At 42.3% G+C, this 27,938-nt stretch overlaps 1 protein-coding gene across 1 annotated transcript; it reads right to left on the bottom strand.

Moving 5' to 3' along the window:
• Positions 1-66: 66 nt before the first annotated feature.
• On the bottom strand, positions 67-27,905 carry LOC141148582 (uncharacterized). Its single transcript, XM_073636147.1, has 7 exons — positions 27,809-27,905; positions 24,814-25,143; positions 23,974-24,273; positions 23,772-23,873; positions 16,397-16,747; positions 14,103-14,414; positions 67-1,961 (listed from the first exon to the last, which is right to left on the bottom strand). The coding sequence occupies exons 1-7, from the start codon at positions 27,879-27,881 to the stop codon at positions 1,885-1,887; spliced, it is 1,545 nt and encodes a 514-aa protein (XP_073492248.1). The 5' UTR covers positions 27,882-27,905; the 3' UTR covers positions 67-1,884.
• Between the last annotated feature and the right edge of the window lie 33 nt (positions 27,906-27,938).

Raw genomic sequence — 27,938 nt, 5'->3', positions numbered from 1 at the left:
AACAGCCAATCTTCGAGTCAAACTTACGTTCCACCCGAACATCAAGCTCATTCCTAGTTCTAAATAAATAATGACAAACTATATTATGGACTTATATCTTTTATAAGAATTGATGGACATTAGCAATGTTGACCTTAGTTTAATGTTAATGTAAAGGGGACTCATCGTAGTAAGCGGGCCGCTTGGAGCTCCGACCAGCGGTGAGCTGATGCTGACTGTGTCAATGCGATTTTAAACTTTTATATTGTGTAAGCACATATTGTAAGGGGGGTCCTGGTGGGTTTTGTTTAATAAAACTTTTTCACACTATGGAGAGCCTCCCCTTCTATTTCCTTACATGTGTTTACCATGACATTATATTACTCTGACTGAGGAGGACTGAGAGATTCTGGCAGCGGAGGAGCTGATTCAAGGGAGAAAGGAGATAACAGGCTTGCTTTTGTCTTACCTCTGGTAAGCTTATAACCATAGGGGGTCATTCACGAGGTGTGGTGAAGGTGTATTAACCCATGGAAAAGTGCACTCCAGAAGGAATCTAACCCCTTATCTCAACTGTCTGCTGCATGTAATGAACTGCTAATAAGAAAATCTTGAGTTTATGCAGTTGTCACTGGTGTCCCTTATACCACTTCTGCTATATTATGTGCTATTGCTGGTGACTTTCTGAATGATTACATAGGGACTTTTTGGTTCTCATGTAACTACATTGGATTCTCTGTTATATTATTATTTTTATATTTATATGCATTCTCGTTCATTCGAGATTGTATTATTATTGAGTTTATCACCCTCAACCTTTTGAGTGTTTTGGTGTAATTTCATTAGCGCTGTTAATACTATCTTTATAAGAGAGTATATTTTGATTTCATCTGTATTTTTCCTTTTATAACAGCAGCTTATATTGCATGTATATATAGCGGATTTAGTTCCACTCTTTTCATACTATCCTTTGAGCGCTAGGACTGGAGTTGTTTACCAACCCCGGTATTTGTTTATTTACAGTATACATTGTTTAGAATAATGTGATCAAGCTCTTACTTGATCTTGTGTGGTATATATTCTGTGTATATCTATGTAATTTACAAGTCAGTTCCAGTTCGCCCCTAAGCTAGTGTCGTCTAGTCCTCAGGTACAATATTCAGCTATAATACCTGATTCCTGGTTCCAGACTGGAGGAAGCTGTATCTTGGCGGGGGCACCCAGGCTGGGTGCTAGGTAGTCTATCACAGTGGCCAATGACAGTAAGTTAACACTAGCGTACAATTTATATTCAATTTTGGGCTTCTTCTTCTACCGGTAAATGAATGTTTGGGTAAAATCATAAAAAAGCATATTCGGTACATCTCTGCTGTACATGCACATTTATCCCGTTTTGTCCTTTTACAAATGCTGCAAGTACAATAAAAACACAATGACTTATTGGTTAGCACTTTTGTCTTGCAGCACTGGGGTCATTCGTTTTGAATCCCAGGACACTATCTACATGGAGTTTGCATCTTCTCCCTGTGCTTGCTTGGGTTTCTTCTGGGTACTCCAAAGACATGCTGACCTGGCAGGTCATTTAGCACCTGTTTAAATTGGCCCTAGCATGTGAGATGGGACCTTAGATTGTAAACTCCTCGAGGGTAGGCAATGACTGTAAAACATTATTTGTGGACATGATATAAACACTCACTTTACAACAAGTTTTCCAGTTTTTTTCTCAATGGGTCTCTCCAAAGAGGGGTGACCCACCCTACAGATGTATTCTGCCCCCTGGTGGACACTCAGTGTGGGGACGATGGTCAGACTAGCTGTACAGCTGTATGTGTTATCAGCCTCTTTCTTGGGGGTTATTGTATTTTTATCACCAAGTCACTGGGACCGCGTTGGGGAAATAATTGGTCACTGCAGGGTGATCGGGGTGTCATGGAATATGTTGGGTGTCTGTATCTCTTCCATTGCTGGGCTCCATGGGTTTTCTACAAAACAAAAAGAAAGAAAGTTTATACTGTATCTCCCAAATCTCCACACTATTGAAATTGTAAAGTCTATATAGCATAAATATTTGCTTGAATTAAGGAAATTCTTTTCCATGTTCTTTTGCATATACAAAGGTTATTGCAAACTATCATATCAATAGAAAATAATACAAAGGAATAGGGAATATCCGCAGGACTTCCCTACTAAAGAGAACCAATTTGTTGCGTAGTCCACTATACTACCAGTATGGTGTTGATTACCGTACCCAGATACAAAAATATAAAAAGAAACACTGGTAAGACTCCCAAAAAAGGTAGGCACTATAGGTAATACTATTGGTTTGACTTCAAAAATACTTTATTACATAGTTAGCCAGGTTGAAAAAGACACAAGTCCATCTAGTTCAACCAATAAAAAATAAAACAAAATCATACAATCCGATATACACAATCCTATACCCACAGTTGATCCAGAGGAAGGCGAAAAACCTCAGCAAAGAATGATCCAATTTGCTACAGCAGGGGAAAAAATTCCTTCCTGATCCCCCAAGAGGCATTTTCCCTAAATCAACTTTATCTATAAATGTTAGTACCCAGTTATATTATGTACATTTAGGAAAGTATCCAGGCCTTTTTTAAAGCAATCTACTGAGCTGGCCAGAACCACCTCTGGAGGGCATCTATTCCACATTATCACAGCTCTTACTGTGAAGAAACCTTTCTGTATTTGGAGATTAAATCTCTTTTCCTTTAGAAGTGAAGAGTGCCCCCTTGTCCTCTGTGTTGACCATAAAGTGAATAATTTACCACTAAGTTCACTATATGAAACCCTTATGTATTTGTACATGTTTATCATATCCCCCCTTAATTCTCAAGAGAGAATAGATTCAGTTCCTCTAATCTTTCCTCATAGCTCATCTCCTTCATGCCTCTTATCAGTTTGGTTGCCCTTCTCTGCACTTTCTCCAGTTCCCTGAAATCCTTTTTGAGAACTGGTGCCCAAAACTGAACTGCATATTCCAGATGAGGTCTTACTAATGATTTGTACAGGGGGGCAAAATGATATCTCTCTCTCTGGAGTCCATACCTCTCTTAATACAAGAAAGGACTTTGTTCGCTTTGGAAACCGCAGCTTGGCATTGCATGCTATTATTGAGCTTATGATCCACCAAAACCCCCAGATCCTTCTCCACTATGGATTCCCCCAGTTGTACTCCCCCTAGTATATATGATGCATTTATATGCTTAGACCCCAAGTGCATAACTTTATATTTATTACCAATAAACCTCATTTGCCACATAGTCGCCCAATCAGACAGTGCATTGAGGTCCACTTGTAAGTTGGAGACATCCTGTAAGGACGTTATTCCACTGCATAGCTTGGTGTCATCTAAAAACGCTGAAATGGTACTTTTAATCCCAGACCCTATATCATTTATAAATATATTAAAAAGTAAGGGTCCCAACACTGAACCTTGGGGTACACCACTGATAACCTTAGACTATTCAGAGTAAGAATCATTAAAGGAGAAGTCTAGCTTAAGCTCGTTTGGTGGAGAGATGCTGATTGACAGTCAGCAGCTCTCTGTTCGGGGGGCTGTGAGAACCGAGCCATCGGCGATGTTCGATCGCTTGGTCCTCAGTGTAGAGGCACCGGGGGACAGATGCAGCATCCACCTAGGTAAGTATGAATGGGGAAAAAAGCCCAAACCCGTACTTCTCTTTTAACCACTTCCGGACCGCCTCACGCAGAAATACTGCGGCAGAAGGGTACAGGCAGATTAACGTACCTGTACCTTACCCTTTAAGTGGAAGCTTGCGGGAGCGTGCGCGTGCCCGCCGCAAGCTCTGTGAGTGTGATCGCGGGTCCCGCGGACTCTATGTCCGCGGAGATACCCGCGATCGTCTCACGGAGAGAAAAATGCTGATGTAAACAAGCATTTCCCCGTTCTGCCTAATTACACTGACACTGATCACAGCTCCCTGTAATCAGGAGCGGTGATCAGTATCGTGTCATACATAGCCCTTCCCCACTACATTTAGAATCACTCCCTAGGACACACTTAACTCCTGCAGCGCCCCTTCCTGGTTAACCCCTTCGCTGTCAGTCACATTTCCATAGTAATCAATGCATTTTTAATCACACTGATCGCTGTATAAATGTGAATGGTCCCAAAATAGCGCCAAAAGTGTCCGATGTGTCCGCCATAATGTCGCAGTCACGATAAAAATTGATGATCGCCGCCATTACTAGTATAAAAAAAAATAATTAACAAAAATGCCATAAAACTATCCCCTATTTTGTAGACGCTATAACTTTTGCGCAAACCAATCAATAAACGCTTACTGTGTTTTTCTTTACCAAAGATATGTAGAAGAATACGTATCGGCCTAAACTGAGAAAAAAAATGTTTTTTTATAAATTTTTGGGGGATATTTATTATAGCAAAAAGTAAAAAATATTGTTTTTTTTTCAAAATTGACGCTTTTTTTTTGTTTATAGCGTAAAAAATAAAAAACGCAGAGGTGTTCAAATACCACCAAAAGAAAGCTTTATTTGTGGGGAAAAAAGGACGTCAATTGTTTTTGGTAGCCATGTTGCATGACCGCGCAATTGTCAGTTAAAGCGACGCAGTGCCGAATCACAAAAAGTGCTCTGGTCTTTGGCCAGCCAAATGGTCCGGGGCTTAAGTGGTTAACCACTACTCTCTGAATTAGTTTTTTAGCAAGTTTTCTATTCATTTACAAATTGATATTTCCAAGCCTGTAGACTTTACCTTACACATGAGCCGTGTGCGGGGAACTGTGTCAAATGCCTTTGCAAAATCCAAGTACACCACGTTCCACCACCACTCCCTCTGTCCAAGGTTTTACTTACCTCTTCATAAAAAGAAATCAGGTTTGTGTGACAACTTCTGTCTTTCATGAATCCATGCTGTCTGTTGCATAAAATATTCATGGATTTTTTCCGACGGATGTTGGCTCAAACTTGTCTTGCATACACACGGTCACACAAAGTTGTCGGAAAATCCGATCGTTCTAAACGCGGTGACGTAAAACACATACGTCGGGACTATAAATGGGGCAGTAGCCAATAGCTTTCATCTCTTTATTTATTCTGAGCATGCGTGGCACTTTGTGTGTCGGATTTGTGTACACACGATCGGAATTTCCGACAACGGATTTTGTTGTCAGAAAATTTTATAGCCTGCTCTCAAACTTTGTGTGTCGGAAATTCCTATGGAAAATGTGTGATGGAGCCCACACACGGTCGGAATTTCCGACAACAAGGTTCTATCACACATTTTCTGTCTGAAAATTCGACCGTGTGTTAGTCCATAGGGTTCAATTTTGACCCATCCTTTGCAGCTATCCTGTAAATAGCTTCATCTCTTATGGGAAGGCCGTCCACAAGGTTTAGGAGTGTGTCTATGGGAATGTTTGACCATTCTTCCAGAAACACATTTGTGAGGTCAGTCACTGATGTTGGATGAGAAGGTCTGGCTTGCAGTCTCCGCTCTAATTCGCCCCAAAATGAGTTCTATCGGGTTAAGGTCAGGACAGGCCAGTCATGTTTCTCCACCCTAAACTCGCTCATCCATGTCTTTATGGACCTTGCTTTGTGCACTGGTGCGCAGTCATGTTGGAACAGGAAGGGGACATCCCCAAACTGTTCCCACAAAGTTGGGAGCATGAAATTATCCAAAATGTCTTGATATGCTGACGCCTTAAGTGTTCCCTTCACTGGAACTAAGAGGCCAACCCCAACCCCTGAAAAACAACCCCACACCATAATCCAATACGGCACTGTGTTACTTTAAATGACAATTGGGCAGTTGTGAGACGCTGTATTCAAATAAAATTGATGTCCCTTTTTTCCCACAAATAAAGTTTTCTTTTAGTGGTATTTGATCACCTCTGTGGTTTTCATTTTTTGCGCTATAAACAAAAAAAGACCGACAATTTTGAAAAAAACAACAACATTTTTTTACTTTTTGCTCTAAAACACATCCAATAAAAAAAATTTTAAAATCTAACTTCTTCATCAATTTAGGCCAATATGTATTCTGCTACAGTTTTTTGGTAAAAAAAAATCCCAATAAGCGTATATTGATTGCTTTGCGCAAAAGTTATAGTGTCTGCAAACTATGGAATATATTTTTGGAATTTGTATTTATTTATTTATTACTAGTAATGGCGGCAATCGGTGACTTAAAGCAGGACTGTGATATTGCAGCGGACAAATCAGACATCTAACTGACACTTTTGACACTTTTTTGGGAACCAGTGATACCATTACAGTGCTAAAAAATATTCACTGTCACCAGTGGCGTCGCTAGGGTGGTTGCTATTTGGGCTATAGCCCAGAATCTGGGGCCCATAGCCCCGAGTCTCTTTCCGCAGGGGTCCCTGCCTAACTACTGGGCAGCTGGTGGGCTGCATGAGAGAGCCGGGCAGGCGTATGAGAGAAGCGAGCGAGTGGGTGGGCGAGCATCGATGACATCATCTCTCCCCGCTCTCCGCCCACCCCGCATCACTTTTCTTCCGCCCTCACAGCCGGGCCTCTTCAATGTCGGAGGTGCAGCGGGGAGCAGCGAGATGACATCATCCCTCACTGCCCGCTCCGCATCACCGCTATCCTGCCCTCACTCAGAACTGACAACTGCACCTGCCTTTGTGCTAAACGATGCACACAGCGACACATTTGGTGGCACTGGCTGGGCATAACAAGTGACAATCTGCAAATAGTGGCAGGCGACATGGCAAGTGGCAGTCCGCATCTGGTGGCAAGTGACAATCCGCAAATGGTGGCATGCGATGTGGCAAGTGACAATCCACATCTGGTGGCAGGTGACGGTGGCAAGTGACAATCCGCATCTGGTGGCAGGTGACGGTGGCAAGTGACAATCCATGCATTATGGTGAGTTGAACCACTTCATTATATATTACAATGTAACAATAGAAATAATGTGCTTCAATCACCCTGACACCATATCAACCATGGTGCAGGGCCGTCTTAATAACAACATGGGCCCCTGGGCAAAGTAATGCTCTGGGGCCCCTACAATGGAGACAGTTCAGGTAAACAGACATCAAATAGGTAGGAGGCAGACAAGCGGAGCTTCCCCTTTTGGGTGGAGCACCGCATTAACTACATGAACAATCATTCTGTACAGCAAAGAAACAGTGGAAAAATACTACATACATAAAGTAACAAAGCTGTCCTGTGCATATAATATATCTGCTAGATTGATGCCTCCCCAGCACTATGACCCCTCTACACCCCAGATATCCCCCCAGCACTCTGACCCCTCTACACCCTAGATATTCCCCACAGCTCTGTAACCATATACCATAAGATACCCCTTGTATTGTGACCCCACTACATCCCTGATACCCCCTACACTGTGGCCTCTCCACATCCCTGATACCTCTAGCACTTTAGCTACTCAAGCTACCCCAAGCATTGCTACCCCCTATACACCCCAGATCCCCCCCTCAGCATTGTTTTTCCCCATACACCCTTGATATCCCCCAGCACCATTATTCCATCCATGTAGAACCCCTTTTTCCAGTGGAGATACAGTGCATGTAAACTTTTGGCTCTGTGCCCACCTCCAGCACTGGACTCCCCTATACCAATCAACCAGGCAGAAGGGGGGCGGAGGAAGCATCACAAGCCTTTCAGTGCGAACAGTGCTGGACAGCTGGGCTCACCGTGACACCATCCACAATACTACCTCCGCAGGTGGGCTCTCAGTGCTGCCGACTTAGCAGCTCCCACTCCAGCTCCTACCCCTCAGCCTTCAAGTCCTGAGCATTCAAGCTGCATGGGGTGGGGTCAGAGCATTACTGGCGCCCCGGCCCTGCCCCTCCCTGCTAGCTGTGAAATAATAGGTATTGCTATGCACAGCACGGCGCACCGCTGCCAGCCTGCCTCCCCTGTGTATCCATCAGTCTCTGTGCCATCATGGGGTCCCCAATTTTGAGGCAGCATGGGCTCAAGGACCAGCTGCTTTAGGGAAAGTGCAGGGGCCCCCCATGCAGCTGGGGCCCCTGGGCAGTGCCCAGGTGTACTCTCTCATTAGGACAGCCATGCCATGCTGCTGTGATGATTGAAGCGCCAACACCAGCCATTGACCCTACAAATTGCCCATGAAAAATAGCTACCCCCCCCCCCCCCACGGGCCTGCAAAAAGGTTGGTGACCGCTGCTATGGGCTCTAGCCCCAGATCTTTTGCAGACCTAGCAACTCCCCTGACTGCCACTGTACTAATGACACTTGCAGGGAAAGATTTAACATCAAGGGAGATCAAAGGGCTAAATGTGTGCCTAGGGAGTACTTACTAACTGTGGAGGAGGTGCTTTTACTAGTGGAGAAGACATGGATCGGTGTTTCTGCTTCACAGGAACACAGGATCCATGTCTTCTGTACTCACATAATGGCAATCTGCCTTGTTTACATAGGCAGACTGTCATTCTGTTAGTGTAACGAATGATCGGCGGGTCCCGGCGGACATCGGGTCTGTGGAAACCACTAATCAGCTCCCCCTGTGCAAAATCACAGCGGGAGCGAGCCGGTGGTTGCGTGCGCTCGCGCCCAAACCCAGAAGTGCAGAATTACTTATACGTGATTCTGCACAGAGCGGCCACCCTGTAGCAGTAAATCTGCTATTGCTAACTTAAAAGAGCAATTTGTGTTGAAATGAAGAAGCTCTTCAGGAATAATGTATTTTTTCCTTATCTCTATGTAACACATATCTCTGTCAGACTCTGTCATATCTCCCAGCCCCCCATTCCAACTCCCCTTTCCAACCCATCCCACCTTTCCAAAATACAGTACACGCTATCAGTCTATAAGAAGCAAGCTCTCCTCTGCTGAAATACCATTGCCCATATAATTATTGGCTGCAGGACTCTGAAGCTGTTTCCTTCTTTTAATAAAAACAATAGCGGGCGGTGACTCGGCTCGGTTCCTCCGTGCTGCTATTAATGCCTGGAATGCTGCCATTCAGGCTCCTGCAGATTTGTCCCTCCATAGGAAACACATAGGCAGACTGTAGAGGTTAGCAGGAGCTTAAAATGCAAAAGGGTGGCAGTGATTGCACACACATTACTTTTGTTTTTTCTCCGGTTGTTGGCAAAAGGCTACTTTTTTTTTTTTGCTCTGTGGAAACAGACAGAAGGACTCTCTACCCTCACTCCCCAGCACTCTATACACAGAAGGAGATGTTTTCAGTGGCTAGCCTCCTTTCTTCTGCTCACAGGTTGCTATTGGAGGGAGGAGATTGCAGACCAAATAGCAAGTAATTGTGCTGCAAGTTTGAAAATGACTTGCTAAGCTACTGCTAGACTTGCCAGGCTTCACAAGTTTGTTGCACAATTGCAGCAATTCGGCATTACATGACTCCAGGTCAACTTTCTTTGCAAACATTCTGCAAGTCTGCTCCAAGTTCTGGTTTAAATATGTTGTGCAATAGTCATCCGACCACAGGGGGGCACTGTGGCTGAATTTTCATGCTGTAGACTTGTAGAGTTCTTGCTGTAGTGTAGACTCACCACTGCAACTTTGCTCTTGCTAGAGACTTACCATGTAAATTTGCTACAAATTGGAAAAGTGTCAACTAGAACTTGTGCTTCAAGTGCTCTGCTAGTGTACAACTTGCCAGTGAAAATGTGCAGCAAGTTAACAAAATATACAGTTCAACACTGCCCATGCCCATAAGTTTTACACAGCCTATTGCATTAGGGTGTGCAATCCCAAAGCTCAAATGCGCATGTGTGTGTGTATGTATATATATAAGTAGGCATACACACACAGAGAACCCATGTAAATGAGCCCTTCGTTTTTATTATAATATAATATAATAATATTTGTATTATTTTTTACATTTTTAATTATCTTTACATTTTTTGTATTATTGGATATAATTTTTTAATTTTTTTCACAATGCTTTTTGGGGGTGGGGGCTTAGGTGAATTATCAGGGGGGTCTTAATAGACAAACAATCGACCTTAAATGCCCCCCCCCCCCCCCGGGTCGGTCACCAGTCTCGCACTTACCACATCTAGGTTGTGGGCAGCTCTTCCTCCCTGCGGCAGGCGGTTTCTCCTCCTACTAGTGCTTCACGGTGGCTTCCTCTGCGCCTCCTCCCTCCTCCTCCTCGGTGGCCAATAGGATCACTTCTCCTCTCGGCCAATTGGGTGACGGTTCTCAGGACCCGCTTCCTGATTGGCTGGGAAGACAATCAGGAAGACAAAAGGGCCCCGAGCCCACCCTTTTTTGAAGCCTATTAGAGCCTCTGGCTCTAATGGCATGCGTCTAAAAAACAAACAAAAACAAAAAACCTAATTGGAATCCATGTGTCCGGTGCCCCGCATGTACATTAGGGGGCCAGACGTATGGATTAGGGGGGCGGCGCCCCTGCACCCTGCATTACGGGCAGCCACTGCCCCTGAATTCTCACTTTTGAGGCAGAGAAAGGGACTGAGGAAACACATTCCCCAGTTCCTTTTTGCAGCATTAGCTGCACAGAATGAATGAACAAAGAGCTCTGCACAGCCTTCCTGTTCATTCATAAACTGCTTGTCTCCTTGTCTCCTTGTCTCCTACATCCCATGCTGCCAACCCACAAACCACTACCCGCAGGAACCTTCGCAACCTCAACCCTTCCCTTCTTCACTCTGCTACTGATGGCCTTTATGACAAAATCGCACCCCTGTCCTGCCCAGACCTAACCACTTCCATCTACAACACCACGTTGTCATCCTCCCTAGACGTACTTACTCCTCTTTCTACACGCAGAACCAGGCCACATCTGCCACAACCCTGGCAAACAGACGACACCAGAAGTCTCAAGAGACACAGCCGTGCTCTTGAGTGAGCGTAAATCTAAATCCCTGCAAGACTTTACCCTCTACAAATCTGCCCTTCTCAAATACAACTCCTGCCTCCACACTGCTAAACAAACCTATTACAACACTCTCATCAAAACCCTCTCATCCAAACCTCATCAACTCTTTTCTACCCTTAATTCCTTACTTCACCCCCCACTGCCCCCACCCACCAACTTGCTTACCGCTCAACAGATTGCCAACCATTTCAATAGCAAAATCGACACAATTCGCAAGGAGATATCCAGCATTCAAATTCCTCCCCTACCCAACATATCAGGTCCAACACCACACTCAATACTCTCCTCCTTTTGCCGTTACCACAGATAAAGTTGATAAACTCCTCTCCATGGCCCACCTCACTACCTGTCCCCCGGACTCTGTCCCCTCTCAATTACTGTGACCACCTTTCCACTCTATCCTCAACTTCCTAACCCACATCTTCAACCTCCCCCTCTCCTCCAGCACCTTTCCTTCCCCGCTCAAACATGCACTAGTTACCCCCATACTCAAAAAACCCTCACTAGACCCCACCTGTTTGAATAACTTAAGACCCATCTCCCTGCTCCCGTTTGCCTCCAAGCTCATTGAACGCCTTGTCCATGACCAAATGAGTTGCTATCTCACGGACAACAACCTTCTCGATCCCCTACAGTCTGGCTTCCGCCTACAACATTCTACTGAAACTGCCCTACTAAAACTCATCCATGGCCACTACTCCATACTCATACTTTTAGACCTCTCTGCTTGACACAGTTGACCACCTGCTCCTCCCCAGCAAATTACACTCCCTTGGCCTCCATGATTCTGCATTATCCTGGTTCCCCTCCTACCTATCTCAGCGCATTTTCAGTGTCACTTACAACTCCATCTCCTCCGCTCCCCTTCCTTTTTCTGTTGGGGAACCCCAAAGCTCCGTCCTTGGGCCTCTCCTATTCTCACTCTATATCTCTTCCCTGGGCCAGTTGATAACCTCCCATAGCTTCCAATACCTCCTCTATGCCGATGACACCCAGATCTATCTCTCCACTCCTCAACTCACCCCCTCGATCTCCTCACGGATCTCAAACTTACTGACTGACATATTGGTATGGATGTCACACCACTTCCTCAAAGTTAATCTTTCTAAAACTGAGCTTGTTATAATTCCTCCTTCACGGTCCCCACCACCCTGTGACTTCACCATTAATATCAACAACACAACCATTGGTCCCTCCACACATGCCAGGGTCCTGGGTGTACTCCTTGACTCTGACCTCTCCTTCAGCCCCCATATTTAATCACTGGCTAAATCCTGCCGCCTTAACCTCCGCAACATCTCCAGAATTCGACCCTTCCTGACTAATGACACCACAAAGCAACTTATTCACGCCTTGATTATTTCCCGCCTTGACTACTGCAACTCTCTCCTAATGGCCTACTCTCAAGCAGACTATCCCCCCTTCAGTCTATTATGAATGCTGCTGCTAGACTAATACACCTCACTAATCGATCCATGACTACTGCCCCTCTCTGCCAATCTCTTCACTGGCTTCCCCTACCCCACCGTGTAAAATTCAAAATGCTAACCATAACATACAAGGCCATCCACAACATCTCCCCCAGCTACATCACCAACCTCATCTGCAGATATCGACCAAATCCTCCCCTCCACTCCTCCCATGACCGCCTGCTCTCTAGCTCCCTTGTTACCTCCTCCCATGCTCGCCTTCAGGACTTCTCCAGAGCCTCTCCCATCCTCTGGAACTCCCTGCCCAAGTATGTCCGATCAGCCCCTACCCTGTCCACCTTTAGGCGATCCCTGAAAACTCATTTATTCAGGGAAGCCTATCCCACACCCACATAACTGTCCCTGAGACACCCCCATCAAATCATTCTCTGTAGCTATTACCTTTTGTACCACCACCCCCTCCCTTTAGAATGTAAGCTCTACAAGCAGGGCCCTCCTGTACCTTTTTGTAGTGAACTGTACTGTAATTGTGTTGTTTCACCTATACATTGTAAAGCACTGCGTAAACTGTTGGCGCTATATAAATTGCGTATAATACTAATAATAATAATAAACTGAAGCATAGTAAGCTTACAATGCTTCAGTTATCAACACAATGAATGACTGGTACCGATCACTCTCTGTGTTCATTCAGAAAAAGAAGAGGCCAGTAAATTACATATTTACCGTCTCCTTCCCCGCTCTCCATCCTGAAGCTCCCCCTGTGTGTCTGGAACAGCTGGCAGGAAAGGAGAGGAGGGAAGCCAGCAGCGCTGAAAGAGGGGTCAGGCACTCATGCTAATGCACACTAGGCGATTAAGGTGTGCCCAGGCATCCCCGGCACACCCTGCGTGCACACCTATGATACTGGCACAAATTTGTGGCAAGTTATCCTTGCTCTCTGGGAGTCTCCTCCCTCCAGCAGCTATCGCATTTCCTGCTGTGTCTGACAGTAGTGACATTACCTTCACTTCTGTCAGTGAGGCAGCTTTAGAACAGAGCGCATCCAGTGTGAAAGGGACAAAAATTTGGAAGTGATGTAAATTGTTGTAGTGTATTTGTATTGTATTTTCGAATGACAACTGTACTGGTCAAACGAAAATTGTACAACGGGGTATTGTACGAGAAGAATTTTTGTGCTTGTCAGATCGGATAATATCCGATCGGCTATCAAAAGCTCAGTACTACCGATCAGATTATCGTGCGAACGCAGTGAAAGTCATATTTTTCACACGATTTTCTGATTGTGTGTACGGGCCGTTAGGGGGCACACTAAACAGAAGGGTCTAAATAGACCTGTTACAACAGAATTGTTGTGAAGTGGTGGAAATACTGCGCCAAACCTCAGATATAAGCAGCCAACACAACAGTCAGAATTGTTAACAAGTCTCTGGGAAATATGAAAAGTTAAGGGAGCTCCACCCACTGACACCAAAGGAGAATACAAACTACTTAGAATGTTATTAATGCCCGTTGTGTTGATCAGAGGTTTATGGAGTTGCTTAGGGACACCAAGGTGGTTCAGAATAGAGTTGGGAATTATGGGAGGAAGGTCTCACTGTTGGGAATACCCAAGATCTATAAAAGGCCAGAGGCTGACTTAGCCCACCAGGCTCCATTTATAACTAAATATCACTTTTGGGTGAATTGACCTTTTAGCAGTTGGTAAAGCTTGATTTGTTCTTTGTTTTTTTGTTTTTTGTTTTTAATAATGAATATATTTGTTGTTATTTTCCAAAGAACCCCATGTAACTCACCTGAGTCTCTGATAGATAGATCCTTATATCCTGGTGTGTCCAGAGATTCATGTTCCCAGCTCACTCGTACTCTGAATTCTGGATCCTTCAGGAGCTCCTCGGAAATTATGACCTCACTGCAGACACTATAGGTCCCATCAGGAATATCGGTGAATGTCTCTGTGGATGTTAAGGCTTGTTGCGGCTCCCCCACTCCATGTGTCCATCTAAGTGTGATGTCACTGGGATAAAATTTCTCCAGAGCGATTGAATACTTCAACTCCCCAGAGCCAGTTAGGGTTCTTGATATTGGCTGTAACATCTGAGGCTTTGCTGAAAAGCGATACATAAAAATGTAAATTATTGTGAAGATAACTGTTATCATGGAATAAAATCTAAGTAAAAATTCAAAGTTCTCTCACTTGTAAAATCAGTTTGATTAAAGATTGACTGTGCTGGCCTTTTTCTAATGCTTACTTGGTTGATGAGGTAGTTGGCTAAAGTTCAGAAACATTTTAAAACTTTACTTTGTATCAGAGCTCCTGTTTCCCCAATCACTTACTGATATTTTTAAAATCATCCACTGGTGACAATTGGAGGCTCATCTAATAATCTCTAATTATATACACTGTGGCCAATCAGAAGCCAGCACATCCCTTGGACACTGGAATCAAATCATTAAATGACACAATTGGAGAGATTATTAAATGTGAGCCATCCCCACTGTCACTTGCTACTGTCAGCAGTTGGGGACTTTCAATGACATTAACAAAATCATTACTAGTGATGGACGAGGGTGGAATGCCGAAGCAGAGTAAATATTTTACATTTTTCAATGTCAAATATTAAGGTCTGTAAACAGGCTTTTTTTCAGCAGAGCGGTTACAATAAGTCTGGTAAATAAGTGAAAAAGGACCCTGGAGCACCACCTACTGGTTGGACACATGAAATTCATTTTTTTTTAAATCTGTTTTAGTCCTGATCTGAAAGTGTTGGCTAAACATTGGCAGCAATATTGAAAATATCACCATCATTTTGGGCCCTATACATACACTCTAAGGCCATTGCTAAAACTTACAAGTCTTCAGAGGTGTCTATTTTGCCTAAAAGGTTTCCAGATAACATTAAAACTTTTTGCCTAATACAGACTATACCTTAAATTATTGGTAACAGATAATTTGTAGAAACAATTACAAATCAATTTACATTGTAACCACGATAGCAGGTGATGGGAATCTTCCCGACAGAGCCACAGACAGCAGTAAATCGTGCAAGAGGCTTCTTCACTGTGAAAATATGGAATAAAAATATGGAATAGACTTCCTAAGGCTGGGTTCACACTGCAGCACGGAGCGGCTCACAGCAGGGGTCCGGTGCATCACTGTTCATCATTTCAGGTCTGATTTCAGCACGAATATTTGGCTGAATTCAGACCTGAAACGGACCAGAAGACGCACAGAACTCCTGTGCAATTCTCACCGGAGCCGCTCCGGAGCTGTGTGAACCGGTTCCATAGAGAGAGAGATGGTCACAATCTCCTGACATGTGAATTGGATGCCCACATCCAATTTGCAATAGTGTTAACCCAGTCTCAAGAACTAGTTCTGGCCAACTCAGTAGATTGTTCTAAAAAGGATCTGGATCCTAAAAGCACAAAATATAAATGAGTATTAGCATTTATAGGTGATAACACCAGGGATTGTTGATCTTGGGAACTGCCATCAGGGGATCAGAAAGGATTTTTTTTCTACCGAGTAGGAGTAAATTGGACCATGCTTCATAGGGTTTCTTTTGCCTTCCTCTGAATATACTGTGAGTATACGGTTCTGTACATGGAGGTTTTCTGTTTATTTTTATTTTTTAGGTTTTCTATTTTTTTAATTTTGCTTTATTGTTTGAACTAAATGGACGTATGTCTTTTTTCAACCTATAACTTTAAGCCGGATACACACTGGGTGAAAATCCGTGTGTACAGCTTTGGCCCTTGTGTACAGCCATCTGTTCTACAGAAGTTGGTCTAATAACTGGCTTCTGTCGAATGGGCATGCTGAAAAACCAGCATTCGATCAGCCAATGGCTGGGAGCTCTGATCAGTGTATAGTGGTGGGGGGTTGTCCCCGCTGTCAGAATTCAATGTCCCAATGGTAGAGATCACTGCCTCAACATTGCTTGTGTTGATGCAGCAAATCGGTCAGTTTTTTTTTTCTTTCTACCAGCTACTAAAAAAAAACTAAAAGTGTGTACCCAGCTTTACTTTATCCAAAACTAAAAACAAAAAGTTCTGCCTTATATAAACCTTCATAGAAACTACTCACCACAAATAGCTCTGCAGTGGAATGTTTTCTCTTGCCTCCATTTCCCACAGCTATATCTACAGATGAAGGTCACATCTTTGTGATTGGTCACGTTGGGTCTGAACTTCAGTGAAGATGTGTAGTCTGGTCCGTCTCTGCATGATATGACCCCATACTGTGTGTCCATCAGTCTCTCCTCTTCCTCCTTATCTCCTCCATGGGACTCTGGGATCTCATAGACTTGTCCTCTTCTCTTCTCCAGCCAAGTCACACTCGTGTTCTCTGGGCATTTGGTGGCTTTACAGAATAGAGATGTTTCTTCTCCAGCAACCAGCTTGGAAGGTCCATCGATCTCCATTAAAGTAAAAGTAGCTGTAGCATAAAATTCATATTAACGTATTCCGTAATTGGTACAGTATACAGAAATGTAATCAGGCAAACAGCTAGATACATGGATGAAATGTATACATACTGCCTACAAGTTACACATACATCATTATTCACACAATACAAAGGGCAAACTTTATCACATTACATGGTAAAAAAGAAAAAAAGAGAAGGCTGCTGGATCACCTCCATTACCATTTGTATGATACTGAAAAAAATAATATTGCTAAGCATTTTAACGAATGTCATGGGGGTGATCCCGCAGCTATCCATATCTAGGTTATTAAGGGAGTAAGATGCCCAAAGAGAGGGGGTGATTTTTATTCAGATTCCTTTGTAAAATAGAGGTATTCTGGATTTTCCAGATGCAAACCAGAAGACTCATGGGACCAAATATTGAGTGAGTTTTCACTCATTTTTATGAGTGACATCATCCCCCTCCTTCTCTGTGTTGTGTTTCAAAAAAATTTATTTCAATGATATGTATTATTATTATTATTTTTTTTTTTTGTTAGTTTTGGTCTAGCATTGCAGATTATTACTCTTTTGAGGGGTTTGGGTGTTTAGTATAAGTTGTTATATGTATATTTTTATTTTTATTTTGTTTCTAGCACATTTATTTGCAATTTTTGTGGGTGGGTTCTTTTGTTTCCCTGTTGTCCTGATTGCCCTGTCAGTTTCATCTGTGGATGAGATACTGAGTATTTTTTAGTGTGGAGCACCCCCCAAGGAGCCGCACGTAGAAAGAGATCCCCCACCCTGCACAGCCAGGCACACCGCATCTTCACAGCACACTTGAGTCAGAGGAATAGTCCAGTGCTTTGTTTTTTTGTTTTATTGAGGGGAATAAACTTGGCTAGGGATAGGGGTATAATGGGAAAAGGCTGAACCTCAGTGATGGGATTTTAAAGGCAAGGGAGGGACTGTCATTGCCATAACTGTTAACTACCATTTATGATTTTGTAATTTTTTGTATGATATATGTGTTTTTGTTGTGATCAATCTTTTTAAAAAAATGTTTGTACTTTAAAAAAATTCTACTTTTAATGTACTTTTCTATTAAGAATTTCCTTCAAATTTATTTTGCATTGCCTTTAAAATCCCATCACTGCTTAACAAAAGACCAGGCCCAGACGGCTACTCGGCTTTATACTATAAAACATTCTCAGAAATACTCTCTCCCATTCTCACTGAAACTTTTAACAAACTTCTAGATGGACATTCTTTTCGGCAAGAAACACTAATGGCAATTGTTTGTATGATCCCAAAACCCCTTTCTGATGATACTTCCTGTGTGAATTATCGGCCTATCTCTCTGTTAAACCTCGATATTAAATTATTAGCAAAAATAATAGCAAAACGCCTCAATAGCATCATAGGAAAATTAATACATAGAGATCAAGTAGGCTTCATGCCAAATAGACAGGCAGGCGATAATATACGCAGGGCAGTGTTATTGGCACATATTGCTAAAAAACAGAAAATCCCTTTATGTTTTCTATCTCTCGATATTAAGAGGGCATTTGACACAGTATACTGGCAATATATGCAATATTCATTACAAAAATGGGGTTTTGGACCCCACTTTTTAACATGGATCAAAGCATTATATAATAAACCCAAAGCCTATATAAAATATGCTGGATACAAATCTGAAGCCTTTAATATCGAAAGAGGTACCCGACAGGGTTGCCCATTATCTCCCTTATTATTTGCCCTTATACTCGAACCCATGGCCCAATACATCAGAACAAACCAAACTATAACTGGCATTGAAGTAGGAGGTATTACACACAAATTATGTATATTTGCAGACGATATATTACTTTTTCTATCATCACCACAGGTCTCTGGTCCTAACTTAATACCAGCTCTTGATGGATTTGCAGCCCTATCCGGCCTTATGATTAATCCTAAGAAATGCCTAGTGCTTAATATTTCACTCACAAACATGGAATTGATCCCGGCTAGGGCTGCACTCCCATTCACATGGGCAGAAAAATCAATCCCATATCTTGGAATTCATTTAACAGCATCTCATTCTGACTTATTCTCAACCATTATCCTCCTGTATTAAGACAGATCACAAATCTAATAAAACAATGGTCGCAACTTCCTTTATCCTGGATAGGGAAGATTAATGCAATCAAAATGACTATTCTACCCAAATTGCTTTATCTATTCAGAGTCCTCCCTATTCCAATTCCTTCCTATTTTTTGAGAATAGTACAAAAAAGAGCAACTTCGTTTATATGGGGATCTTCTAAACCACGTATACCTATACACACACTACATCTTCCCAAAAATAAAGGAGGCCTGGGATACCCTAATTTTACTAACTACTACAGAGCAGCACATTTGGCCAGTCTGTCCAAATACCATGCAAAACAGGAAATCCCATTATGGGTATTTATAGAGGCTTCAGAAAATGACCCTCTATTAATATCAAATTTATTATGGCTTGATCCTAAAGACCGCTTTAAAATTCATAATCCCATAACTAAACACTTCTTATCTCTCTGGGATAAACTAAAAACCAAATATCAGTTACAATCTCCACACAATCCTCTCCTTTCTTTTATCAGAAATCCGGCCTTTTATCCGGCATGGATCTACCCAAATTCTTTTAAAGCTTGGACAACATCAGGCATTCAGACACTAAATGACTTCATAGCATCTAAATCATTCCTTTCATTCCCATCGCTTAGAGAAAAATATGATCTACCAAACTCTGAGATATTTAGATATCTCCAAATCAAAAATTTCTATACACCATTCCTAAAGGGGGATACACCATTATCCCAATTATCCATTTTTGAATCAATCTGTACAAAAGATCCATTTGCTAAAGGTACAATTTCATCACTTTATAATCAATTATATGGAGTAGCAAATCTTAATAGACCCTCTTACGTTCAGAGGTGGGAGAAGGACCTGGGACGAACTTTAGAAGACACGGACTGGTCCAATATATGGCTCACATCTAAGTCATCTTCACCCAACATCTTGGCACTGGAGACAAATTATAAAGTCCTAACTCGCTGGTACCTTGTACCCGCTAGAGTGGCAAAATATTCACCTAATACCTCAGCTCTTTGTTTTCGAGGATGCCCAGAAATAGGCACATATTTACACATATGGTGGACGTGCCCAGTAATCCAAACCTTCTGGAAGGAAGTCTTCGTGATTGCATCTAAAATATTTTAAAAAATAATACAACCAGATCCATATTTAACTTTACTTAATCTAAAACCGGAATGGTTAACACTCTCTCAATTCAAACTTATGATCCAACTAATAACGGCTGCAAAACAAACAGTGGCCAAGGCATGGAAATCTCCTACATTGGTACTAGCAGAAACAATTCACAGAATGAATAATACAATGTCCCATGCTAAGATGGTAGCCATCGATCAAAATCAAATTCCAAAATTTGAAAAACTTTGGCATCCTTGGATAAAACAACAGTTCCAGTCAAATTTCAATGACTCTGTCCTGTTGCCATGGTAACAGATTAAATGACTTACAGAGACACCCATTCTAAGGCTTCAAAGAGAACTAAAAAGAATAATAAACTGACGAGCGGGACAACCTTGTGGACCATACCTCTACCTTTCAACCCTTTTTCTTCTTTCTCTTTCCTTTTCTCCACCTTACGATTAAAGCTCATTATCAGAATTTATTTGACCTATATACAGTCTACTTGTAAACAATATGTATAGTAGGTATAAATCATTTAAATACCTACAAAAGTAACTAAGGAAATGATATATATCTTTAATTTAGGTTTACGTGAACCCAATGTTTAATATTTGAAATTTCATGATATTTACCTATATAAACCCTACTGTAAAACAATGAGCTTACTTTATAGATCCTTGTAAACTTACTTTATTTATCTTTATGTATCTTTATAACATTGTATACTCAATAAACTTCTTTTGACAAGGAAAAAAATCCCATCACTGAGGTTCAGCCTTTTTTCTACATATTTAGGGATGTTGGCAATCTTTTTGCATCTTTATTTGGGAGTTACCTTTTCTCTAGGGGTATAATGGGATGTCCACTTGACTTTTTCAGCAAAAGATCTCTTCAGGGAAACAACTATATATCGTCCATATTTACACCCCTCCTCTGCCTCCTGCACAAATCTTGCTTGCAAAACACTCAGGCCCAGCTGGAATACTGTTTGGGGATCTGACCGGCCAGATCCAGGAAAAGCCCTTTACAGGCAGGGACCGCCAGCCCCTTTGGTGTGTAGAAAAAGTCCTAGTGCCCAGCTGTCTATTTTGTGGCTACTGATCCCAGCACCACCTCTTCAGGCACTGCCAGCCCACCTGGCTGCATCTGCCCCTTTCACTGCCCCTTTCACTAACCCTCCTGGCTAAACTTCCGCAGCCCTCCCCGACTTACTCTGCATCCATCTCAGACTGCTCTTACCTAGTCCTCTCAGCCTGTCTCTCAGTTCTCCTGACTGTCTCATTCACCAGCCAGCTGGCTGTCTTCCTCCCTGGATGTTTCCCGGATGTTTCCCGGATGTTTCACTGGCTCCTGCTGTCCTCACACCTGCTCCCATGCCACTGGAAGGGCTCCCTCTTGGGTTATCAGGGGATTCCTCCTGCATCCAAGCTCCCAGACCCGAGGTCACCTCCCCAGACTAGGGGGCTACCCTCAAGGGTTTCCAACAGCCTCCTAGCACTCCATCTCCAGCATCCACCCAAACTTCACTGCCCCTGCTGGGCTGTCCCAACCCATCTGTTTGGGATTGATCAGAGCCCTCATGCATACTCCAGGCAGCTCCTCCTCACCTCCACTCCCATTCTTCTAGAATCTTCTCCAAGTTTCTAGAAGTAGGGGGAAGCATTAGAGATGCTGCCTGTGAGTCATACCAGCCTCCCTGAGTCACTCATCCTGACCCAGAAAAAACACAGGCTTGGCTGCAAGCCAAGCCAAATTTACCTACACTATATATATATATATATATATATATATATATATATATATATATATATATATATACATACACACACGTCTAGCACTAGAGGGTGCTACATGGGTGTGTCTGACAGGTGGTTGAAACTGCTATGAGTAAAGCCCTGTACGCACGGCCTGAAAGTCAGGCAGCATCAATAGAAACTGGCCGATATTCGGCTTGTGTGTACTTCAGCCAATACATCAGAAACTGCACATTTTTACCGGCTTCTATCAAAGGGACATAATGTAAAATGTCTACCCACACTTTCAATGGCCAATGGCTGAGAGCGCTGCCCGGAATGTTCTGGCGGGGGGGGGGGGGGCTATCCCCTTGTCAGAACACAAGAGAGGGGGTGATTTTTATTCAAATTCCTTTGTAAAATAGAGGTATTCTGGATTTTCCAGATGCAAACCAGAAGACTCATGGGACCAAATATTGAGTGAGTTTTCACTCATTTTTATGAGTGACATCATCCCCCTCCTTCTCTGTGTTGAATTAAAAAAAAAATAAAAACTAACAGTAAGTGCTAGTGTAACATGAAACATGTGAGCGGGTCACCCTGCTCTTTTGTTGCTATTTCCTTGATGCTTTACCCTGTTTGGTGATTTTCTAAATAAAGGTGATTCTACAGTAGTGCAGCCATTCGGACTTCTTTTTTCCTAAAAAAGAAACCTTGTAGTACAAAAAAAAAAAAAATACTGACTTCTTGAATGTTAGGGTGTAGGCACACCAATTACTGCATCTCAAAATGCAATTTAGAGCTGTCTACAGCTTGTCTGTAAGCTTAGCGATGACCATCCTGGTTGCTGATCAAGGTGTACATATGTTCTGAGCTTAGTAGGTACATATCTGTGTAGGCATTTTAGGGGGTTTCAAACATGCTCTGTAATGCCAACATGCTAGTGGGGACTTGGAGCGCCTTTCAAAGCTGGATGATAACAAGCGTCCCAACTGGCATTCAGAAAATGGAAGCAGGTGTCAGACACTAATTCAGAAGCGTGGACACATGTGGGGTAAGACACCGCTCAAAACCAACCCCGTGCTTCAGATGTGGATATAGCTGTGTATGGCCTTAACCAACGCTGCTTCGGCCATACCCTCCTGACATGTTTCGCCCCATCTACTGGGGGCTTGGTCACAGAGGTCCTCTGTGACCAAGCCCCAGTAGGTAGGGTAAAACATGTCAGGGGGAGTGGCCGGATCAATGCTGGCTGAGGCCATACACAGCCATATCCACAGCTGAAGCACTGTGTCAGCACTTGGTCAGTTTTGAGCGGCTTCCTACCCCACATATGTCCATACTAGTGGGAAGTTATGATGTCTACTATTCAAAGTTTTGGGTTATATTGTTTTTGCTTTAGTAAATTTAGGCTGTAAGGGGAAATTAAATAATTATGCAATTATGAGATAGGGGCCTATATGATAATCAAATATGCAGCCTCGATTCCTAATCTGGCTAACTGTGTCACCTGCAAGCCTCCTTTAATCCTGCAGTATGATATGAAATAATGCTTTAAAACGAATTATTCGTTGCCATTTGAAAGCTATTCAAACTACGGTACTCATTTTATAAATTACATTACTACTGGTTTCAGGAGATTTAGGATGAGATTTGGTGATGCCAATACAGTGCTGCTCTCTGTACTCCCTAATGAAGAGGTAGCTGTAATTGGTGACTGGCAGTGCAAGGATCCCCCGCTTCTGCTTTATCTATTCTCCTTTCTTATTATCTCATCAGTCATCAATCCACCAGTTATCGGGGGGGGGGGGGGGGGGCAGCTTTGACATGAGGAAGCAAAGCCCTGCTTCTACCAAGCTGGTCACCTCCATACAGAGACACAGTGCAGAACATTGCATGACTAGTCAGTAACTTGGAAGAGTTCAGCTGAAGGAGACAATAATGGTGACTAGTCTTTTGCCTTCTGCTTGTCTTCTTTGGGTATGGCTGCCACAGTCCAGGTCCTTGTATTTAGTATGAGTTACAGTAAATTACTGTTCCAGAGATATAAAAATATAATCAATTGTTTGTATTACCTGCTCTCCTGTAAGTGTGTTGCCAGGAAAAGATACCAATCACAGTTGCTATCAAAACCAGGAGGACAACACCAACAACTATGGGCTCAGTAGATGATGTTTCTATGAAAGTTAAATGAGAAGTGATTAAAGAGAAAAGTCAGACATCCTCCATGTTTACATTGTTACATAAATATATCAAAGAGCTGATAATAATTTATACCTTCATAGACAACCTGGAAGTCCTCCTGTATAGCTTCTGGTAGCGAAACATGTTGAATTGTGCATGTAAACGTTGTATTCTGATCATCATCACTTGGTGTGATTGTCGTAGAGCTCTTCACTTGGTAGGTTCTATCTTTGTATTTATTTAGTTTTCCCATAAACTGGTTCTTCAGGACTTCTCCATCTCTGTACCACGTTATCCTGATATCAGGAGGGAAGAATCCAATGGCCATACAGGTCAGGGCATTCTCTTTATTTCTCCGGATGCTCTTGCTGAGGATGGAGAGTAGAGGTCTGGCTGTAGGTAACACAGATGCTGTTATTGAAGTTGAATTGGTTATGGAGGAACTCATATGCTGAGAAGAGTTTAGCAAGTATTGTGAACCCTGATCTCTAGGTAGAAGCAGCATTACACTGCTTCTACTGCTTCTACCTAGAATACTTGTTAGGCAAAGCCCATTTACTTTGACACCCATGTACAGTTTGTCTCATTTTGAAAGATTTGTGGTAGGGAAGATGGCAAAATTTGTAGCCTGGTACTGGCTTCAGGTGGAAAAGCAGTGGAAAAGATGTTTTGCTCTCTCTGTCTCAAGTAAGCAATAAAATATAAAAAGACAACCCCTAGACTGTTTATTGGAGCTAGAATGAGTGGACTGGTGCTTGGGCAGACAGGCAGCTTCTGCACTTTTGGGGAAGAACCAAATTAAAATTAGCAGCCCCTATTGGGGTAGCGCTACATATGGTGACTCAAGAAACTGAGAGGAACAGCTGCGTAAATTGACAGTGCTATATAATTACCTGTAATAAATAAATAAATGAAAATCCTGTATGTTCTTACCATAAACAGTCAGCTGGATCTCCCTAAACTGTTGGTATGGACTGTGGATGACTAAACATTTGTAAGTCCCGTGGTTGGCAATGGTCACATTGTGAATGGTCAGCGATGCATTACCCTTTATGGCCTCTTGCTCATCGAAAGACAGACCCTTTCTGATCACTTTCTCCTTGTTGTCTGTTTTCAGCAGCTCTTTTCCTCCAAAGTACCAGATTATTGATAGGTATTGCTTGTTCACAGAAGGAGTATCCACATGGAAGGTACATGGCAAAATAAAAGACTGGAATAATATAGCTGTTTGAGAAGCAGGGGCTGTCACCTCCAGTTGAGAAACTGTAAAAAAAAAAAAAACCCCACATGGAATTAAAGCACAAACGTTTACTTTAGGTTTGGATGGAGTACGTAACCCAATAGGACCCTCTACTGGTTTACTACGTCTGTCTGTGTCACTGTGGGCAAAGTTTTTCCTTTTCTTCATGTTGCTTTTCAGCAGGACAACAAGTCAGGGTTAACCTTTTCCAAGAACATAGCCATAAAAATATGTGTATTGTTGTGGGCCCCATTTTCCAGCCTTCACTCTTCTGGGAAGGACTTCCACAAGATCTTAGAGAATGTCTGTGGAAATTTGTGCCCATTCAGACAAAAGAAAATTTGTGAGGTCAGGTACTGATGTTGGATGAGAAGACCTGGCTCGCAATTGGTGTTCCAATTCATACCAAAGGTGTTCAGTAGGGTTGAGGTCAGGGCTCTGTGCAGACCACTCACGTTCTTTCACACCAAAATCATCAAACCATGTTTTTATGGAGTTGGCTTTGTACATAGGGGCACAGTCATGTTGGAACAGAAAAGGGTCTTCACCAAACAATTTACGACAAAACTGAAAGGGCACAATTGTCTAAACTGTCTTTGTATGGTATGGTATTAACAGTACTCTTCACTGGAAACATGTATCTGGAAGCACATGTCTTTCTCTGTCCTCATTGACTTCTGTAATTCTTCTATACAGTCTATTGGGTTTATTGGGTAACATGGAAGTTAAAGTGAATTTTCACTTATCTTCATGAATGAGGCAAAACAAAGTGAAATTTATGGTCAGTTATTAGATATATGTGAAATGGTTTAATTGTACTAAGGGGTATCTTTGCTTTTTCAATGCAGACATTGAATGACAGAAAGGTATATTTTTAGCGTGCTTAACCTCTATTAATCCCCTGTACTTTAATAAAACAAAAATGCATTAAAATCAAAAAATTCTAAATAAAACTATTAAACTATTTCAATAGTTAGGTTTACAATTCTTTGATTTTTTAAGTGAATGCATTTTTGTTTTATTAAAGTCTAGGGGGTTAATATAGGATAAGCGTGTTAAAAATGGAGATTAACTTTGAAGTCCACTGCAAAGAATATTCTCGTTCACTAATAAAAGTGATTTTTCTCTTTTCAAAGGGAATTTTCACTTAGCTTGGTGAATGAGGTGACGATATTTTGGCTACAATCATCTGATTATGTGTAAGCCAAAAAAAAATCCTGTTTTAAAAAAAAAAAAATAACTAGCACATGATTGGGTATTCTTTGTGTATCCCTAGTGAACCCCCTTGATTTGGCTCCAATTGTTTCCAGAAAATACCCCCCCCCCCCAGCTACCACTGAGCTGGGACCTTGATGAACTCCTGCATACTTCAGCTACACGGCCTAGGAGGGCAGCAGCCCTTTAGGCTGGGATCTTCCTGGAGAAGAACCCTGCTGCTCACCAAACAATTTTTTGAGCATGCTCCCCTATAGATTGGCTGAGATCACATAAATATTCAGGCCAAGGGTGTACCTTTTCCAGTTCACTACCTTCCAGAATCCACCAAAAGGCGGAGGAAGTAGTCGAGACTGCAGCCAGTGAGACCCAGAGCAGTTAAAAATAATCACACACCGCTCCAATGTTTACATGGGAGCCAAGAAAAAAATAGATTTACCTGAGCCTCTCTAGTATCCCCATTCAGAGGGTTCAACATTTGCAATGTAAATGTTCACTTTGTTTCACTTTATTTATTAAAATATATGAAAACTCACTTTGAACGTGAACATGCTTTACTTCTTTAGCAAATAAGGGTCAATATCTCTGAATTTCAGCCATACAGTTTTCCTACTCATGCCTGGCACTGCTTTGGGAGTTGTGAAAACACCCAGGATAAAATTGGGGCAAGCCTTCCATACCATTTGTATTACCCTTGGAAGATAAATGATTAGGGACTGTTGCACCCCCCCCCCCCTCGCTCCTTCCCATATAACATATTGATTAATATACATTAGGTAGAAGACCAAGCTCATCTTCATGTAATTCTAAGATATCAAGAAATGTAAAAGAGAACAAATCAGCGCAATAAAACAACCCCTATTGACATAAAAGCAGCTGAACACCAAGGGTCAACTTTCAAATCCCTGAGTCAAAAATTATAATATATAATATATTATATATATAATATATAATATAATATATATCATAAAAGATAAAGATGAACGTCCATATATTTAAAATGAAGAGCAATCAGTGAGATCTTCAGTGGTGAGCTGATAAATCATGCAAGTGACTTTGTGGGTAAAAAACCTCCACTAATGGTTGAAATGGCTGCTCACTTCACAGAGTGGACCCTTTAATTATGGAGGGTCAGACATGCTTTCCCACACAGGGTGTATAACAGGTAACATGTCCACAGTAATCCTTCATATGAGTGGTGGTAGCCATCAGCATCACAGATCCCATAGCGTAAGATCATGCAAATGCAAGGCAATACATAGTGCTCTCCGTACATACAACATTTAATGATAAGATAAGTGAATAAAAACTTACAAAACAGGCACTTAAAACCAAGTGCTGGGTATGTACAGCATAAGAAACACAAACGACGAAAGCTACGGGTGACGTCACGTGAATTCTAAGATATCAACCCTACGATTTAGTGAAGGTGCCTATGCCTTCCCAGAGCTCAGTTAATGGACAACCACTTACAAGTCTGGTGTAGAGAGAGGAGAAGAATTATTCCGAAAATAGTCATGTCTGCCGAGCTGAAGCTTCGTGACATGGAATGTACTTTACCCCGATGTCCCAAGACTCAGAATAAACAGTGGCAAGGTAGTTT

The sequence above is a fragment of the Aquarana catesbeiana genome, linkage group LG06, assembly GCF_042186555.1.
Source record: "Aquarana catesbeiana isolate 2022-GZ linkage group LG06, ASM4218655v1, whole genome shotgun sequence".
NCBI lineage: Eukaryota > Metazoa > Chordata > Amphibia > Anura > Ranidae > Aquarana > Aquarana catesbeiana.
Note: the sequence above shows the minus strand (reverse complement) of the source record. Positions and strands in the feature narration are given on the sequence as shown.

Bases quoted from the DNA above. Each gene is read 5' to 3' on its own strand.
- LOC141148582 (XM_073636147.1), bottom strand. From the start codon at position 27,881: ATGTCACGAAGCTTCAGCTCGGCAGACATGACTATTTTCGGAATAATT. The intron at 25,144-27,808 runs GTAAGTGGTTGT...TTTTTTTTACAG, and splicing joins CCTCTCTCTACACCAGACTT to TTTCTCAACTGGAGGTGACA. The intron at 23,874-23,973 runs GTATAAATTATT...TAACTTTCATAG, and splicing joins CTTCCAGGTTGTCTATGAAG to AAACATCATCTACTGAGCCC.